The sequence below is a fragment of the Artemia franciscana genome, chromosome 16, assembly GCF_032884065.1.
Source record: "Artemia franciscana chromosome 16, ASM3288406v1, whole genome shotgun sequence".
In the NCBI taxonomy this organism is placed as follows: Eukaryota; Metazoa; Arthropoda; class Branchiopoda; order Anostraca; family Artemiidae; genus Artemia; species Artemia franciscana.
Window position 1 is genome coordinate 19,065,746 of NC_088878.1, and position 12,299 is coordinate 19,078,044.

The window sequence follows — 12,299 nt, forward strand, 5'->3', positions numbered from 1 at the left end:
CTCCGAAATAGATTACTGCCAGAAACGATTTCTGATATGATGCACGTGAAACGAGAAGTTCCGAATCCAGAAACGTGGGAAGTTCCTGCGGAACTGATCAGGAGCGCAAAGAAATGGAAGCCCTGATCAGCCAAGTAGGACGTCTTGTTTCGTGGCACCTTAATTTGTCTGTGATTGTAGAGAGATTGTAGAATACCTGAAGAAAACGAAAAAGGCAGAAATGAAGTAGTTTAATATTGTTGTGTATAGGACTTCCGAATTTGTGACTGATTTATCCATGTTTGATAACCATTCTGAGCCTGTAAGTGATTGGAAACAGTTTGCTTGCTCTTTTTTAATTGTAGAATTACAGCTTCGTAGAAAAGTTTCATCAGAAAGGGGAGCTTGAAGCCTTCAAACTTTCCGTACATTTTGTGCTTCCTTATGGTAGGTTTTCAAACAACGGTTCTCTGACCAATAGGACACGAAACTCCGTCTTCGCTTAACAACTTTGAAGCCTTCAAACTCTCATTATAAAGAAAAATCTATTGCAAAAGTTTTGTTATACCAACAAAAAGAAGCCAGATTAATGCTCCAGCAATTCACTGGCTCAAAATGGTTAACAAAGGCCGATAATTTTAGTCTCGAAGTCGAAAGTCCTATACCTCCTAATGTTAAATATTTATGTTATGCTCCTGTGATGATGGTGTAGCGATGATGCAATCTCTATACTAGTTACTTAAATAACTGAAAGATCTCTGTATTTTGTTAATTTCATACCTGAAATAAAAATGTTGCAATCTAAATTCTAGGGCACTATCAGCTACACAATTGTCCTAGCCCTCTGAACAAGAAACGAACCTTTCTGCAACTGGCACTATCAGCAAGTGCCACTGTTTGGCACTGTTCTGAAGAATTCGATATATGTAAATCTGATAGTGCCCAAAACGTGTGTATCCTTATCTATAGGAGGGTTTTCGCGAGATCTCGGAATCACTTTCCGGCGAGTGAAGCGCATCGCGAAAACTGTGGGAAAGCGATTCCTTGAATCACTTTCCACTTTCCCGCTGGACTGATCGCGAAAACACATGGAAAGCTGATATCCCCGAGAAAATATTGAATTACAAACTATTTCGAATAAATATGGTTTACTTAACGGTTCTTTGATTCTCATACATACCACCGAAGTCACCCCAATGCCGCTTGCCATTTTTCTTTATTTATTAGTGATACTTGCACTGTTTTCTTTCAACAAATTTGAAATTCCCGCCGAAAATTCAACTTTCCGCGGAGCTTTCCACTAACCTCGTGGAATCACTTTCCCGGAAAGCTGCTTCGGTTTCCAACGCGCGAAAACCGATGTGGAAAGCTCGGCAACTTTTCGAAGCAGCGCAAAAACCACTGGAAAGTGATTCCGACTTTGCTTTCTAACTCGCGAAAACCCTCCTTATGTTAGGCTCGCCTTATTCAAGTATGCGACTGGCGCAATTTTTTTTTTGTTTTTGTTTTTTTTATGTGCATTTTCGTGTGATGCATTTCTTTTTATTTTTTGTTGCCATGGCCCTCGGGCTGCTTAGCAATTAATAAATCTTAATCTTATTAGCTGAATAGCTTATCATTTCCAAGCAAATACTTTCCAAGACTGTTTGTAGGTGGACAAGATAAACCGGTCTCGAACACAGACACAAAAAAAATCATCTTGCTATGAGGTAAACCAAAGAGATAAATATCGGGTCGAATATGCGCGTGTTGCGCGAAGCGCAACACGCGCAAAATTTTTTGGAAAGTAGTACTTTTTTTCTAAAGTAGTACTTTTTGGTGGTTCTGATTAGTACCATTTATTTTGTTGGAGTGGCAACCCTGCCCTTTAAGCATGAACTTACTTGACTCAAAGTCAAGTAGGGTTTAGGTCTTGACGTGTAGGCTATCCAAATTTTCTGAAATTTTATATATGGAACTTCCAACCCCTAGGCGCGGAACAATGAAATTTTGCTTGACAATTATTTTTTTACCATTGATTTTGAATGTCATTTGCTCTCGTACAAAAGATGTCTCTTAAATATATATTTCTCAAACCGTTTAGGAAATCAAATAACAGAGAAGAGGTGTTAAATATATACAAAACTGAACAAAAGCTGAACATTTCCATTCTTCAGGAATTGTGTCAAACGCCTTTTACATTTTAAGTTCTGCCTGTTCAGCAGATTGTTACGGCTGTCAGTACTAATTTTAAAACATTTTTTCTTACAAGGTATGAAAGAAGGCGAAGGCTGGTATTTATTTACACGAAATTCAAATTTGTACGGTTTTCATGATGATCTCTAGGTGATGTACAGCATTCTTCTAACTAAACAGCCCTAAATATTATTTCTGTTTCACAGTTATAAGGCAAAGCAAGGCATGAGTAGAAAGTTGTTAAGGAATAAACATACAAATAAAAGTAAAAATGGCTAAAGGATAGGAATAGACAAAACCTAGTCGAGCGAGTGGAGGGAGAGTGAGTGGAGGTTGAATAAAAAATTGCCATTATTTTACATATGCCCTCAAACATGGGTTTCGTCTTTTTTATTCTAAGAAACTTAGTATTTTGGTTAGGTTACAATTTGCATTCAGCACCGCTATAGTTAACCCCCTAACCCTAATATGAAAATATATAGTCCACATTATATATCCCATCTATCTTTCAATGTGTCTCAGTTGTTTCAACCCATGTACCTGTAAATTGAATCAACTCGGGTGTGTTCTGAATAATGGTTAAGTACCGGGCAAGTAATAGCCCGTCAACTTGTTAAAATAAAAAAATACATCCTAGTCCTACATTGAATTTTCATTAAGAATCTGCAATCAACCTTTCCATTTACAAGGGAAATTGTAGGGTTACTGCAAGAAATATATATAGTAATTTCCAGACTAGATTTATCAATGCGTTAATACAATTTGATTGAACTAAACACAACTTTTAAGGACGAGTTTTCTGAGTAAAAGCAAATAGACAGGTATATTTGAATGAAGATAAAATAATCTTCATTAAGTATAGAGGAAGGAATAAACCACATGATTTAGATAATATAAAGTTGAATTAAAGAACGACAATCCATTGATCCCAAAAAGACAATTGGAACAGTCACTTCAATTTGAGGCATTCATAAGGACCAACTTTGATGTTTAATCAAGGAGACAACGTACTAAATAAATTAAAAAATCGATTATTGTCATAGCAACTTACCAAAATAGAGACTAGAAGAAAATTGTATAAAAAACATGCAGGAACGAAACATTCAAGCATTCAAAGAATATATAAAGGTGATGTATTGCTTAGCAACCCAATTTCTAGCATTCAATACCTCTGATCATTTTTTTATCGAGTTGTGTAATAATTGAAAAACAACATAGCCTAGGTTAAAATTTACAACTATTAAACTAAAAATGGTAACATTTGGGTGGAAATATGGACGTGTCGCCTCCGCAATCATAGTTGATTTGAACACGGACTATGCTCTTAATATTAAACTCTGCAATGACATGATGAACATTGGCCAAAACTTCTCAAAGAGATATTACCGGACAAAAACGGTCCGATTTAAAAGCTGTTTTTTCCCGTCTGGCGGAAATAATACACAAAACAATTTTGTCCTCCTGTATCTTATTCAGGAATTCCTGAAAGTCATATATTCATTTTAGTAGCTTATGCCACTCATACTAATTTGGCATTGGTAGACACACCCAAAAGCTATTTTTTAAGATAAGATCCATAGAGAACTTTAAAATTATTAAAACCAACAAAACAAGAAAGAAAAAAAAATCAGGATAATTTATCATAATCATTTATTAATATCTTCTTAATTTATCAAAAAATTATGATTTTTAAGAAATCATTCATTAATGAATTAAGAATATCATGATTAAGTAAATTATTCGAAATCAACATTCGACTCTGATATCACTACATCTTCTTTGAGGTACTTTTGGGCTTTGATTTGGCGACTAAAAGGTATATGCTCACCGACTAAAATGCTAGCTAAACTTTACGCGTTTGGAAAGCGCACCCATGCCTTTGGACTTGGCCGGTCCAAAGGGTTAGGGCCGTTTTGACCTTATAGACAGATTGAGTTTCCGCTGATTATTCCAATTGGCATTTCGGAAGAACTGTCCCATTCCAATCAGATTTTATTGATATTTAAACAAGTCAATTCTAAAAACATGTTCTGATTTTGCATAGTGAATCCGGTGTGTTTTTTCGTGAGGGATTTTACGAAAAAAAGAATTTACAAAATGCACCAAAAAGTAGTTAAATGATTTTTTGTTATTTTTAGGAAGCGAACTAAGATTCCGGGGGTGAGGGGGTTAAACACCGTATACCCCTTCCCTCCTGAATAAGGCCTTGACTGTAGCCTATACGAAAACTAAAAGGCTATTGAAGTCCAAAAGGCTTTTCAAATATAAGGAAGTTTTCTAATATATATGTATAGGCCTATTTATAAATCAAACACCATTAACTATATGCCAATGTGCCTAAGATAATACTATTTTGGCGGGGATACATATTTAAAAACTGTAAAAACAGACGGACCATTATATAAGCCGTATTTTTTATCATAACTTCAACGTTGCCGAAGTATATACTCACCGTCGGCAATTTTATAATTCGGCGTAAGTACCATATCAAAATGTTTAACCTTACTATCGCTTTGTCGTGAAGTTTTTGTACATGGCTTATTGACTGTTCAATACAGTTATTCCTATGGGAACTATAAGATATTTTGCAGGAAGTCCCAAAATTGTCTGAGGGAGGACGGGTAAGTAGCCATCCATTTCGCGTGCAAAGCTATTTTCGCCATAGAAATATATTAACGTTGTAACGATCATCTCTTCATCGATTATTTTGCAGTTTTATCGCAGGGGATGTTTATATTGTGCATTGATTTTCCAAGTTATTCTTTTTTGCTGCTTAAATTCTCCTGGTTATATAATAAGTTGTAAATAAATTATTATTAAGGTGATGAGTAATCTCAAATGCTTCACAGTCACGTCAAGGCGATCAAAGTTCATATGTAACTTCCGACTTATTTACCGACGGTGTATCATCAGATGGTAAAAAGGTAAAGAATACGGCATTAGACTTTTCAGTCCCTACCGGCGGTGCTGATCTCCGTTTCAGATAGACATTCACCATATGACTAACATGGGGGTGAGGGGGTCAATATAGAAAAGAAAATTTTGAGCGTGTTGAATGGAAGCAGTCGACATGGGCTAAAGTGGATCTGGGTCCAAATGATCATGTTGCTGGTATTGATGTAGCACATGGTTACCGCCTGAACAACGGTAAATGCTACCGCTTGGTTACCGCATTTGTGATGCAAACGAATGTTATATTTAGATTCAGGTTGAAATTCTATGTATGTATATGCGCATTTTTTTGGGGTGGGGGGGGGGGTGGGGGTATATACTCTGGAAATATATAGCTTCTAAAAAATTCCTTAATTTCTTAGAAAAACTGCAAAAACAAGGATAGAAGTGAAGATAAAGGCCTCCACCCCTGACAAATCTGTTAACTATTATTATTCTGCATATTACGGAATAAGAATTGTTTTCTTAACAAGTTTCCTTATGTCCAGCTGGGCTCCTAGGCCAGCAGTGCCAGTTGGCTAATTCAAAGATTTGCGTAATATACACTGTCGAATCAGCCATCTAGTGGTATCCCTCATCAGAGAAAGAAAAGCGCAAGTGATTGCCGATGTGGTCATTTAGAAATACATTTTGCGTCTGTGTAATGTATAGTACATCCTCTGGCTTACTAAAATAAGGCACGGCTATGAAACTACCAAAATTATATAGGCACAATGTAGAAAAACAATTACTCGGAATTATATAGCTAAGCCTAACTAGTAGGCCTAATCCATTTCACATACGTTCCCCATACTGGTAAACTTCTAGTCAATAGTGAATTATGTAACTTTAAGACTGAGCTTGGAATTAAAAGTCACTTTCAAAACCGAAAAGACAAAAAGTAAATATGATATTTGCTGTCACTTCCTAAGTTCCTGAATCCGCTTTCATATAGTATTTTTAAATCATAAAAATAATCAAGCTTTTACTTGAAGAAATTCACAGAATTTTTAATTCAATTCTCACTAATAAAATGAATAGTAGTAAATTATAGTCAGTTGATCTCTGCATAAGTTTATTTTTCAGGTTATAAGCATTTTTTCGATCAGACTAAAGAAATCTGGTGATTTTTAAACACCTAATTCTATGTCAAAAGTATGAAAAGTGTGAAAATCTCCAATTAGGATTTTTGCTACTTGAGTAAAGACAATAGGCTACCGGTGAATAATTGAATGATGACTAGACGAATCTAAGGGGAGATTTGTTTAGTAGCGAAAATGATGAGCTGCTACTAGGGATCCTTAAATTAATGACTGCTAGATATATAATAATAATTTTATTTTGAAAGGTTCCAAGGCATGAACATAGAAAGTGTTTATTTATTCGTATGTGTCTATTTATTATGCTTGCTCGTATTAGTTTTGCATATGGCTTTGTAAGCTTTGAAATACGCACATATCTATATTGTTGGTAATAGTTAATCGAGCGCACAAGAGATAATAGACATAGCTGGTAATTACAAAAATCTTACCTGTATGTGTCCTTTTGTGTATCTTTAAGTTTTCGGATCTAGCAAACACTTTTCCACATCCAGGGAATGGGCAGGGGAACGGTTTTTCACCTGTATGCACTCGTATATGGTTTACAAGTTTATACTTGGCTTTAAATGCTCGGCCGTTCCGCACACACCCTTGCCAAAAGCACGCGTGATTTGTACATTCTGGTCCACCAACGTGCTCAACTGTTATATGAGTCACTATTTCATGCATTGAGCCAAACGTTTTACCACAAGTCTTTTTTGGGCTTGGTTGTTCTGGTTCAACCCAAAGGCAGTGTAATTCTTGCTTTATTGGGGTTCTCATGTACCGGAGAAAAGCACCGGCAGAGGCTGGATGGGCCATAGGGGCCATTGAGCCCATTTGATGAAACTGTTGTGCAGCATAGCCTGATGCATCTCTTGTGTACATTTCCATGGGGAGACGCATTGTATTATGGTCAAACCCGGTAAACATGGCATGGTGAGCTGCAGCAGCCGCATGGCTTGGGTCAAACATATGATGGTGCTGTGCTGCATGAGTGTGATGAGCCTCAAGACCCATTCCAAGTCCCATATCTCTCCTAAAAAGAAAATCTCTTGCGGCATAGGACCCAAGGTGGTGCTGCTGGATTTGCCCATGATGCGGGTGGTGATATCCCTGAAAATTACTTTGATCATTCAATCTCAGATGATTATCCACAAAAGGGTTCAGCATTTCACTACTTTGCTCAGTTGCACAAGCACTAGGAACATGGTGAAATCCAAAATTAGGCACTGCACTAAATTGGTTTGGTACGAACAGGGCTGTAGCCGATGCAGGACTTTCCCTCTTTATAAAACTTGGATTCATCACGCTTGCACTTAAACTAGCAGTCATCCTACCACTAGGACGCCCTACGAAGGAATAATAGTAGCTCAGCAGGTTTCTCAGTTAGCCACCTCTATTCCCGTCCTCCTGCTGTCAATAACACAAAAGCTTGCTTTTACCTGATTGGCTAGATAAAATGTTCCACTTGAAGATTCTTGATTAAACAGCCAATAGAGAATGAACTCCGAGGAGGCTGGACGTAAACACATAGGGAGGTGACACGCGCTGTCACAGCGGTTGAAGCCCCTCCTAGCGGTTCTTTAAGTGGTTCTGGAAGGCTCAGCAGAGGCCCAAACAACATTACAAAGTATCCCAGCGGTTTATAAGACAGGGAATCCATTCGTATCCCCAAAGAAAGAAAATGATATAGATTGATTAGGTGATAAGAGCTTTGTAAGTGTCAACTTTGTCAACCTAGGGTGCAATGATGCAGTCCAAGGGAGGTAAAGAGCCTCAAGAGATTAGACTAGGAGAAAAAAGAGATCTTTATTTTGAAATTTGTAGTTTTGTTGTAATAGCAGGTAAAACAATACCTGAGCTGAGATTGAAAAACGCTTTTATGGGGGGATGTTAGCACTGGGATAAAAAAGTTAAATAGGCTAGGCTTTATCGTCTCAGTTATAATAAATAATAGCATTTGCGAAAAGATAATGGCTTCATTGGCTGGGGGGGGGTGTCCATCAACTGCTCTTTTTTTCCAGCAAATCATACTTTTAGCATTTTCTGCAAAAAGTAGGCCTATAGAATAACTTGACATTTAAGTTTTTGATAACTTTAGCGGATTGGCTCTCTAAGCCAGTTTCACTAATAAGCTCTCATACTTAAAACAAACAGAAGTGACCATGACTGAAGAATTAATCCTGAAACAAACAGAAATTCTAATGAACATCTAAGCCAAACTAAAAACAATCAAAAATTAACACACAGAGCTTTGCCTAGCCTATTAAGGCTCCCCAGAGGGGAGCCTTAATACTGTCAGAGGGCCACTACTGTCAGACTACTGCGTTACTACTGTCAGAGGGCCACTGTCATTAGGTTTGTAGTGAAAACTAATTACATTGCTATTAATTCAAAGCTTTAACAACCATTTACAGCAGCTTCAATTCACGAGAATTTTGGATGGGGGAGAAGGCATTCCTCAGCATCCTACCCTAATAAAATAGTTTTTTCAAAATATAGGCCCCCTACCTAATTGGCCCTACTGGCCATTTAATGTCTTAGTGCATTGAATAAACTTAATGCATTTATATGGGAAAAGAACAGTGACAAGAATAATCGCTTCTTCAATTAACAAATTACTACAGCATCAAGCCACTTGAAGTAAACCTGACAGAGCATAATTTTGACGATAATTTACTTCGTTAAATCTTCTTCATTATTTTTGAACTATTGCTCTATTTAAATTTTAAATGAAAAATTATCCTTAGATAGTTCTGTTCATTTTAAGTTAGACCTTATTTTTAATCGAGCAATTTCATAGGTCGCTTCGAATATTATTTCAATGAAAAAAATTATTTTTTTAACTAAAAGTAAGGAGCGACATTAAAACTTAAAACGAACAGAAATTACTCCGTATATGAAAAGAGCCTTTTCCTCCTCGACGCCCCGCTCTTTACGCTAAGTTTGACTCTTTTTCTCAACTTTGCTTTTTTAAAACAGTGAAACACTTTAGTGTAAAGAACGGGGCGCTGAGGAGGGAAAAGCCCCTTTCATATACGGAATAATTTCTGTTCATTTTAAGTTTTAATGTCGCTCCTTACTTTCAGTTAAAAAATACTTGTTTTTTTTTTCATTTAGTTTCTGAACGTTTTTGAATTAACGCATTTTTTGATTTTGGCTCTCCGGATATAAATAATCAAACGAAGATTTGCATATCAATCTTTTTTTTTGCTAAATTGCTTTCTCTTTGTTTTGATCGGACGATTTTGAGAAAAAACGGATAGGGGAGGAGACATAGTTGCCTTGCAATCTCTTGGTTACTTAAAAAGGCAACTAGAACTTTTTACGAACATTTTTGTTAGTAGAAAATATACGTAACTTACGAATTTACTTACGTAACTAACTTCTATATTTGAATATTTTTATTACGTATATGAGGGGGTTTGTCCTCTCGTTAATACCCCACTCTTTAGACTAAAGCTCAAATTTTGTGCCAATTATTTAAGAATGACCTCTGAATCACAAAGGCCGTAGAATAAATAGTTGAAATCAATAAAAATACTTAAGCCTAAAGAGCGAGGCATCTAGGAGGAGATGGGGTCCTCATATACGTTTCTGTTCGTTTTAAGTTTTAATGCTGCTCCTTACTTTCAGTTGAAAAACTTTTTCATATTTTTTTTCATTGCTTTTTGTTTTAAATAATACTAGAATATCCTGCGCCCCCTTTATGGAAAATCTCTTCCCCCATGACAAATTCATCCATGGAAAGATCCTCCCACTTAAACCCCTCCCATCAACCCCCCCCCCGCGCTCGCCCCAACAAAAAAAAATCCCCCTGAAAACGTCTGTACATTTCCCAGTAACCATTATTATGTGTAAACACGGATCAAAGTTTGTAACTTTCAGCCCCTCCCCCAGGGACTGTGAGGAATTAAGTCGTCCCCAAAGACCTAGTTATTAGTTATTTCGACTAAGCTGAACAAAATGGCTATCTCAAAATTTTGGTCCGTTGACTTTGGGAAAAAATGAGCGTGAGAGGGTGCCTAGGTGCCCTCTAATTTTTTGGTCACTTAAAAAGGTTACTAGAACTTTTAATTTCCGTTCGAAAGAGCCCTGTTGCGACATTCTAGGACCACTTGATTAATCACCCCTGGGGAAAAAAGAAAAAAAATCCCCCTATTTTCTAAAATAAGGCAAATTTTCTCAGGCTCGTAACTTTGATAGGTAAGATTAAATTTGATAAAACTTACATATTTAAATCAGCACAAAAACCTGATTCTTTTGATGTATCTATTAGTATCAAAATTCCGTTTTTTTAGAGTTTCGTTTACTATTGAGCCGGGTCGCTCCTTAGTATAGTTCGTTACCACGAAGTGCAGTCAACGTTTTTGGACATATTGTTAAACTGTTGAGATAAGTTCCGTTTGAAAGGAGCATGCCGTATTAATAAAATGACTGCTTTTCATAAGACAATTTATATTAAAAAAATTATCTGTTAATTTTTTGCTAAACGGTAGATTTACTTTAAAGAATAGAATAAAGATTCAACAAATATTTTGTTCTACCCAAAGCAGAAGTAGTAATCTAGTCATCTTGATATTTAAGGGGTGATTAACCCCTTCGGAACTAATTCGACATAATTTCTGTTTTTTTTTTAATTTCTTCCTTCATTGCAATTTCCGTTTGTTTTAAGATTAATTTCTTATGGAAGCTAATTTGTGTTCGTTCTAAGTCAAAAATAGCTCTTAAGTTTCTACAGAAAAGTAATTGACTGAGCCTTACCCTAATTTTCTATGGTCATTTGGTTAAGACCGTCAGGCCAGAAAGACATAATACATGAGAGACCTACAAAGTCTTACTAAACACAATTACATCTCTTTCCCACAGGAAATCATTAACTTATATGTGGTTTTATCCTACCCTTATTGTCATTGTCCTTATTTTAGAATAACAATCCTTAACCGAATAGAAAACTATAAGAATCAAAGGACAGTGCTGAATTAAAGGAAAAAATAAAGATCTTAAAACTGTTTAAAACACCAGAAAACTACCAGAAATTGTAAAATAAATTGGAACAAAGACACGAAAAAATTCAACCATATTTTTTTTCTGTTCAACCAAAGGAATAACTAAAATGAAGCTACAACTAATCTAAAAAACAAAAAAAACACACTCATAATTTAGTTTGGAATAGTCCGTAAGTTCACATCTAGTCAGCAGTTTCGCTTCTACTTTAGGTTCCTAGTTGATTCATTGTTTTTTGTCGATGGCACAAATTGGGAGGCAGTAGGTGGAGGTGGAGATTTTCTACTCTAGGGTCTTCCTATCCCCGTCCTGCCTAGATTTCAAAAAATGCCTCTTTTTTTTATTTCTGTTGATTTATTTTGAGTAATTCACTTTAAAAAATGCCATACATTCCCCACCTATTTTCTTTCCGTTTTCATGCATTGATACCACAGCTTTTTGTCTTTTCCAAATATGGTAGCTTTCTCAATTAGACTATCGTCCTAAACACTATCTTAATTTGCAGCCTAAGATTAGGCTCTTCCCTATTGTGGATGAAATTATCATTAGTAGTAGTGACAGTCTTTTAAAATATACTAGTTGTACGTAAACTATTTCACCTTAAATTGTCTATATATACCTTGCTTGCTTTTAGAATAGATAAATAATGTCTTCATGTACTAATCTATTCAATTCTACCTCTTCTTCTTCTTTCTTTCTCTTTCTTCTTCTTTAAATATAAAAAAAAATCATAGATTATTACACAATGCTTGACAAATCTTCACTATATCAAGTTAGCACAAGCCTTTGTTTCAAGGTATGAAATAATTTTGAAAATTGCCTCATATAATATGATGCAATAACAGAGAATTTAGACTAGGAATAAATGAAGTTAAAGAGGTGATGTTGGGTAACGATGAGATCAATCAATTGGATAGCTTCACTTACACGGATAGTATTATTAGAAAAGATTGTGGATGCGGTGAAGTTAAAGTAGAATTAGAACATGTTTAAGAACTAGGGTGTTTTTCACAGTTGAATGGAGTTTGAAAGAATAAGAAGATAAATCTGCGAATAAAGATTAGAATATTGGAAGCTACAGTGGTGACAATGATTAAGTATGTTCAGTATTTTCATGATTTTTTT

General features: G+C 35.9%; 1 protein-coding gene across 1 annotated transcript in view; it reads right to left on the reverse strand.

The window, feature by feature from the left end:
• Window positions 1-7,532, reverse strand: part of LOC136037176 (zinc finger protein ZIC 4-like) — a 52,801-nt gene extending 45,269 nt beyond the window's left edge. Inside the window, exon 1 of the mRNA XM_065719723.1 lies at window positions 6,617-7,532. Coding sequence (XP_065575795.1) covers window positions 6,617-7,499 — 883 coding nt within the window. The 5' untranslated portion in view covers window positions 7,500-7,532. The remainder of the gene's footprint in view (window positions 1-6,616) is intronic.
• Window positions 7,533-12,299: the final 4,767 nt, after the last annotated feature.